The sequence below is a fragment of the Caenorhabditis remanei genome, chromosome X (assembly GCF_010183535.1).
Source record: "Caenorhabditis remanei strain PX506 chromosome X, whole genome shotgun sequence".
Taxonomy (NCBI): domain Eukaryota; kingdom Metazoa; phylum Nematoda; class Chromadorea; order Rhabditida; family Rhabditidae; genus Caenorhabditis; species Caenorhabditis remanei.
The window spans coordinates 8,455,871-8,463,538 of record NC_071333.1 but is presented as its reverse complement, the minus strand read 5'-3'; the positions used below and the strand labels follow the sequence as shown (position 1 = coordinate 8,463,538).

The following is a 7,668-nucleotide window of genomic DNA, read 5'->3' as shown; positions in this document are numbered from 1 at the left end:
ATTTTGTTCCCGCGTTTCACGGATATTTTTCTGCTGTTTTTCATCACCAAGCTGAATAAATGAAAAACAATTATTTACTTGCAAAATTTGTTGAAAAGTGAAGAGAAAGCGAATCTTTGGGAGCAAAACTCGTATTCTACCCAGAAAACGGAAAATTTGAATAGAATTTGATAAATAACATTAACAAGAAACCAATAAGACTAATTGGTTTAAATTGAACTAATCGATTTTAACGACATTTTCTGATGGGAGGATTTTACGGGTACGGTAGATCATTTCTGCAGATGTCCAAGAGTTTTTAAATGCCGGAACGATGAAGACGATAGCCAGGATGACGCCACCTAAAAATATTGTCTCACGTCAGTTCAATGAAACTTTTGGTAATCAGTTTAGATATCGATGTAGAAACAAATGCAAATGCCCAACTAGAAGGATTTTTGCGTTATATTCATTTTTTGAAAATTTTAATTTTTACGCTACCTTATACAGTTCTTCTTATTTTAAATTACTTATCAACGTACCAAGGACGTCAGTTGGGAAATGCCAATTATCGGTGACCCTGGTGACAGCACAGACCAGTGTCCAAATAGCGTACGTCGGCACAAGAATGTTTCGAACTGTGATGATCTCCTTGATCCCGGTGTTTGTCGCCATTCTGAACAAAATCAATTAGAGTGATGTCAATTTGATTGAATGGAATACCTTCTTAAATAGATATAAACGAAGAGGAAAACATGGAAGGCAGCGGCAGTGTGTCCAGAAGGAAATGAAGTACGAGCGGTACGAATCTTGCGAGGATTTGGGTTGGTGCAGACCAGTTCACTTGCTGAAATTGAAATGAGTAATTTCTTATAAGAAACGTTTTTCGTGAAATGTTCACCGATTTCTTTGAAAGTTAAAATAAAAAACTCACGATCAATGAAACTTTCTTTGTCACTACAGTCAACTTTAGACCAGTCCGGGTTGCATACATTGATAAAGTGGGGACGAAGACGACCAACGCTGGAAAACGAACAATGAAGCATTGAAAACATCTCAAAGTCACTCACTAGCACTTCAGAAATTCCATAGCAAAGGTACACGCTGCATACATCAATAGATATTTGAGATATGTGATGGTCGTGGCAGAGAAAAACTTGGCAAGGCGGTTCGATCCCTGTAAATGAAGTTAATTTATTTTGGGAGAGTGAATATAACACAAATACCTTGGATTTGTAGTGAAGAATAGCTTCGACCAGAGCTACAATAAAGAATGGAGAGCCGAGAGTGACGGCGAGGAGGTGCTGTAAAATTAAATTAAGTGTAAAAACACTGACTTGTACTGATTATTATTTATTCTGTTAATTCAAAATACACGCCCCGTCTTTATGTCATTGAGTTCCAAACCAAAAGTTGCTGCCTTGAATGATTTTGAACCCTAGATTCTATTCTGCATGTTCATGACGTCTCGAACAATTAAGTAGTTGGAACAATAACAAATCTATACATCTGAATCCGTTTATGCTTTCAGATTCTCCTAGTTCTCATTTATTGTTTCAAATTTTGGAGTTTTTGCGAAGTTTCGATACACTCAATTGCTGGTAACTTCATTGCCGTGTTTTTGCATCGGGTTTCAGAATTGAATAGTAAACTTTTTTCTTTTTCTTAAAATATGGAGCACACTTGGCTTCATTTTGGCGCCGATTTCTCTTCTCGCGATTTTTTTAAATTTATGCATTACCTTCAATCCGACAGTGTTCTCTTTGAATGGCTGCTGAATAGACATATCTCCACATGGCATTGACCTTTCGTATGGTTCAATTCCGGCACTGTAAACAGAAAACTGACCGCTCTGCACATTTTATATGTAGAACTCACCCCGTAAACCAAAGAAACAACGAGCAACTGATGGCGAGCACAATAACGATGTCGAGAACCATGTAAATTCCACCCTGAAACCCTCATGTTGCTTTTTACATTTAAATTTTCGTGAACTTACTTTGATAATTGCCGTTTTTCTATCGATTTCCTCTTCTTCCTCTTTGAATCGGAGTAATCTCCCACTGAAAGTGGTCCGCCTCAACGCTCTTTCTGACATTTTTGCTCTGAAAAAAATTGGGTTTAGTTTTTTTTTGAATGTTGGAAGAAAACTCTGAAAAAAACATTAATTTCTCTTAATTCTGGTGAAAATACGTTGCCAAATGAATAAGAAAAGGTTTGTTCGATGGGGCGCGTTTGCACACTGCTGTCGGAAAGGACGGGTTGACAGTGATGTTATCGGGTTACGACAGAGAAGAGATGAGTGTGTAGTCAAATAGATATGCAACGTGTACAAAAAAGAATCGATAAAAATTTATTTTGAATAACATGGAATCACAAGACAATGGTGGTGGAAAATGGGCACTTATGGGTAAAACAGTTTTGAAACAGAAAATAAGTAGATAAAAGGAAAAAGTTGAATCAATATGGTTCACTTTAAATAAGGAGCAGGACGGGAGAATTTGAGCAGAAAATACAGAAAAATCATATCACAAAGAAAGTTTGAACTAGATTGCGGCTAAATTTCAAGAAAATTGGTGACTCTAGACTGGTAAAGCGGTTGAATTCATTTGGGAATTTTTTTTTAGAAATTTATTGAAATAATAAAATAATGTTTGAAGTCATTTTTGATAACATTCTGAAGATTGAATTCCTTTTTTTTGGCAATTTTAGAAATGAATTTGAAATCGAGGAGCTACGAGATGAACTAACTTTTTGGAAAAGTAGAAAATTGGAGAGTAAAATAATATGAAAAATAGGGGAATTTGATAATGCAAGTTGTGGAAACGGGGTTGAGCACATGATCACAATAAGAGCAGTTGACGTAGAAAAATAGAAATCTTTAGATAATATTCTGACTGATGGAAATTTGAAATCACAAGTCACTATAATCTAAACACAGGCACATTTTTGCAGACTGGGCGATGACTGAAGAAGGAAATAAAGAATGCTGATTAGGAGTTTATTGATAGTGGTGCACCATTGACCCCACTCCACGATTTGTTTCGTTGTTGCTGATCTGAAGATACTGGTCAAACTCGTGTGGATTGATGTCCTGCAACTTGTTATGTTTTGGGAGAAACGAATTTGAGAAAGCGCTTACGTTAATCTCATAATTGTTCTGCATATCGCGATGCATTTGTGGTTGATGCTGGTGTTGTTGGTGTTGTTGTGGATGTGGTGGAATCGAGTAGTCAACTTCCATAGCAGTGTCGTTCATTTGACTCTGTAAATAGTATAGTTTCACTTCCTCATATCTAAGGAAATATGCACTTATGATAATCTTCGTACGTATTATCCTGATGTCGCCAATTTACGTAGGCACAAATATTACATTCGGTGCGCTTTAAAGAATACGTCTAATCAACGTTCACAATTCATTGGAAATCGTACACTAAATTGCTGGAATGAACGTCCTGAACATGTTTTCCCCGTTAAAATTTCTTCCCGGTGTTTTAAATCTAATATTGCCAAACTAAATCTTACTAAATATCTTACCCTCAATGCCCATACCATCTAATTCTGTGACCCGGTCTAATTAAAATCTCACTTAACTCCTCTTCTGAATGTAACGTGTCAGTGACTTGTTCCTTCGTTTAAAATAAAAAAATAAACTTGTTTCCGGTGTCTAGTTTTCTTACATTCTGATATTGATTTGGCATCTGATTGATATTATGCTGTGGTTGTTGCTGCTGAGAAGTATGAGCCTGTTGTTGATACATATAGTTTTGTTCATGAGGTTGCTGAAACAACTGTAGATGTAAAAGAGCTCACTCTGAAGAACTCTCACCATCATGTTTGAACCCATTGGCGAGATAGCTTGGAACTGTGGTTGTGGGCTATCCAAAAGTCCCGAATTCATCAGTTGTGCGTTCTTCTCTTGGATCATCATTCGCTCGTTTTGCAATTGTTGAATATAATCCATTTGTTGCTGAGAAGAGTATTGCGGTTGTGGATGATTTGGAATCATCTGCTGTTGTTGATGAATCGAGGGAAGTGAACGTGACGAGTGGCCATTGTCATAGAAATTGTTGTACCCTTGTCCCATGTCGTCCATTCCGAATGCTTGTTCTCGAGCTGGAATATGAAGAATAGATTAGAAAAAATTGGTGTCCAACTCACGAATAAGCCTTGGATCATTCCATGTCGTCGTTTTCGAGTTGTGATCTTTATAATATCGATGTCCTTCACTATCATAGCACATTTCCCAACCATGTGGCATCGGGAGATGCTCAACATCTTGTGGAGTCATGAAAGGCCTCCTCATTGGGTCCAATGAGGAACTTTTCTCCCGAGCTTGTTGCATCATGCCAGGATGAGCCGGTGCACTGGAATTACAAACTATTGAATTTCAAAAGTCTTCACGTTCACTCACTCAGAATACCCCGCGTATGAATATGCTTCATGTGATACCGATTTCACGTGTTGTGGTTCAAGTGGAAAACCCATACTCATTGGCGGTAATGCTGACACACTCTGAAATGATATTTTTGTTAAGATCACTATTTTTTGATAAAGAACCTTACTTTAGAATACTGATGATTTACATTAGGTGGCGGATGATTTGGAGGTGCAACAGGAGGAATTCGTCTGAAATTAGCTGATGTCTATAGAATCTCTTTGAAATCAACTAACTCTATGTTACAATCAGGATGAAGCTCCGGTGCACTGAATTGTCGTTTGTGAAAGTTCGGCGGGTTTGGCATCATACCCATAGCTGGACTAATTGCAGTTCGACTGCTAGATGCTACTTCATCAACTGATCCCTGAAATGAAAATATTGTAAATTAGTATGAAGGCATTTTGAGAGATAACCCCATGTGCCATATGTGACGGCGAAGGTACCTGTGGCGAGTGTCCTGCACTGCTTCCTCTGGGTCTTTTCTGTTGGTAAAATGATGGGGGTAGTGTAGCTGGCGGTTTCTGAAATTTGCTTTGATTTATGAGGCCTTCCTGAGTGATTGTTCTGTGACTTAGAACTTTGAACTTGCATATCACTCAAAGTCTTTCTATGTGTCATTGTTCCGTTTCATTATCATCGTGTTCTAATACGTTTGCACTTCTTTTCGATATCAATTGCTTTTTGGTCAGATCAGACAGGAAATGTTAAAGTAAAAGTCATGGTGTTGCAGAAAAAGTAGCTTCTTTGTCTGTGGACAAGTCAAAACTGTGACGTAAAAAAGACGAAAAATCTTGTTTTATGCTAGGCGAACACTTTGACCTCTGAATCAAATTGACTGTAATATAATATCATCTTCTCTCACACCTACAGTACGACCTCCATTCCTATTACACTGCTTTCCAAAAAAAACTTACCTTTGGATTCGGGTTCTTCTCATACTTCTTTTCCGGACGTATCAAGTCTCTGATACTTTGATCCGGATCCGTTACATATTGTGTGAATTGAATCTGCTTTTTATTGATGTTTTTCAACGCCATTTAGTCTAAAAATAGAATATTCATGGAAGTGAAAAATCACCTGTTTCAGGATTAAAAAAGAAAATCAAAAGTAAGAGAGAAAAATACTGAATCAATAGACAAATGTTCAGAAGAATGACAAAGAAAAGCATCATGAAATGAAAACTGGATTGCAAAAAAAGACAATTGCCAAGGGAACATGATGGCAGTAGGAAACCAATAATAATGTGTTACAAGATGGGGGAAAAGATGAGAAAACCTAACATAAGAAAAAAGGTGGGGGGATGCAGGAAACAGAAACCGGAGGCGTTTCCATCCAGCAAATGGGACGATCGTCGGACGCATTTCAATTTCAGAAAAAAAGAAGACAAGAAGCAAAAAGAAACAACTGGAAGAAAGGGGAAAAACAAAAACCAATGCTTCATCTCTTTTTCTCGACCATTCGCTATGGATGAAGAAGGACAGAGTAGGCGGCGTTAAAAGAAAGAGAAGGTTTAGAGGAGGGGACGGTTTAATACAATTGCAACGGAATCAGAAAGAAGACGTCGACTAGAGGTGCGAGGGGAAAAGACAGGAACACGAAATCGTGTGTCTAGAAGGTCAACCAATTGTTCGTGCGGGAGACGGCTGATTCCTCCGTCTCCTCCACTACTTTTTCCTCGTTTCCTAATAACTTATTATGATCAGTTCAGAGATAAGAAAAAGATCGGACTGATCCGATGCATGAATTGTAACGAAGGCACCGGATGAGAGGTTAGGACCTACCTTTCGGCCGATAAGAGATCCCTTAGTAATGAGGGAAAATGGGTACTAATAGAAAATGATTTATGTTAAGTTTGACGCAGTTTGAAAACCGTTAGAAAACTAGGAGAAGCTCTGGAGGAAAAAAAAGTAATAACAGGTCCATTGGCTATGTTATATTAGTTTTTCAACAAGTCAAGACAACCGTTTCCAAAACGTAAAGAGTCGCAGGAGTCGCCTCCGATCCTTTTAGAACTTGTGTTTGTACTGGGTGTTACATACAATGCCACAAGTAGTGCACAAACAAACACACGTTCCACCTGTTCTGCGTTTCCGCGCCGTATTCTTTCTTAATGCTTACAACGTAATGCAGTTTCCGAACTGATTATATGAACAGTCATAACTAGTGTTTTCAGTATTTCCTGATTGATCTCACTTCCAATGTTCTATTCAATCCAGAATTCAAGCAGACTTACAATACAACAAAAGAAAGTTTGGGGTGTGTCATCGAGAAACAAGAGGGGAGAAAAAAACCAGGCAGCAATACTGTCAAAACTATGACGTGTCTGGTCTTTCAATATTTATTTTTCTCGGTTATATCTTTGGAGACCTACTGCCGGAAACGGTGACGACAGTCAACACTGAAAATTTGACTCAATATTATCAGGTGTTTCTGTGTGCCTGATTACATTAATATTAGACTAACAAAATGGTCTGAAAGCATATGAATCCAAAACTCAAATCACACTCACACAAACTCATACTTATTCAGAATACAGAAAAGTAAATAAGATCAAGCTGTATTAGAAAGCCGTTTTTGGGTTGCGACATCTTGTGAAATTTATCAGAGGGACCGGTTCTTATTGAACTGTAAGAAATAATCTGACCAATAGGAAACCCGACCATAAAAATATGGAAGTACATAAAAAATAAGTAGTACTACAATTGTAAAAGTGACGGTATAGGCTCACATGACAAACACTTTTTTCTCCACCCACTCAATATCTACATTGTGGAGAAGACTCAGTTGTGTTTTGATTTTAGTCGGACTCGATTGTCAGTGTCCATTAAAATTGTTCAAACACCACTGCCTCAAAATGTTTGCACTTCATCTTGAATCAAGTCCGTTTGCGCCAAAGGAAGAAAAAGGTCAGAGTCAAATTGGATCCACACTATGTTGCTCTATTCCCATTATGCGATGTTAGGAGGCATTGAAAAATAAGAGAAACATGCCAAAAGATGAAAAAAGAAAAAAAACATGCGCCATCATGGGCACTATAAAATATAGAAGAATGATTTGGTAGACGAAGAAAATAGAAAAGAAGGAGAAGAAGAAACGGGAGTGTTTCAGTCATTACCGTACTCTTTTATAGGTTTTTTCCTCGTGATCGTATCCAAGCAGCTAATCATATTTTTGTTCCCGCCCCATTGAACACAAGACCTTTTGAAAAGGAGAAAAAAGGAGAGAGAGAAGAAAAAAGAAGATAGGAA

General features: G+C 37.8%; 2 protein-coding genes across 2 annotated transcripts; both read right to left on the bottom strand.

Annotated features, from left to right (window-relative positions):
- Positions 1–219: 219 nt before the first annotated feature.
- Positions 220–2,077, bottom strand: GCK72_023623 (uncharacterized protein; the record flags this gene model as incomplete). Its single annotated transcript, XM_003109648.2, has 9 exons — positions 220–341; positions 522–655; positions 703–826; positions 914–1,002; positions 1,050–1,156; positions 1,206–1,283; positions 1,721–1,808; positions 1,858–1,931; positions 1,979–2,077. The coding sequence occupies 9 exons, from the start codon at positions 2,075–2,077 to the stop codon at positions 220–222; spliced, it is 915 nt and encodes a 304-aa protein (XP_003109696.2).
- A 903-nt stretch (positions 2,078–2,980) lies between these two features.
- GCK72_023622 (uncharacterized protein) lies at positions 2,981–5,457 on the bottom strand (the record flags this gene model as incomplete). Its single annotated transcript, XM_053735477.1, has 10 exons — positions 2,981–3,073; positions 3,122–3,244; positions 3,660–3,761; positions 3,809–4,095; positions 4,141–4,346; positions 4,394–4,494; positions 4,545–4,608; positions 4,654–4,784; positions 4,834–4,941; positions 5,335–5,457. 10 exons carry the CDS (start codon positions 5,455–5,457, stop codon positions 2,981–2,983), a joined length of 1,338 nt encoding a protein of 445 aa, XP_053579043.1.
- Between the last annotated feature and the right edge of the window lie 2,211 nt (positions 5,458–7,668).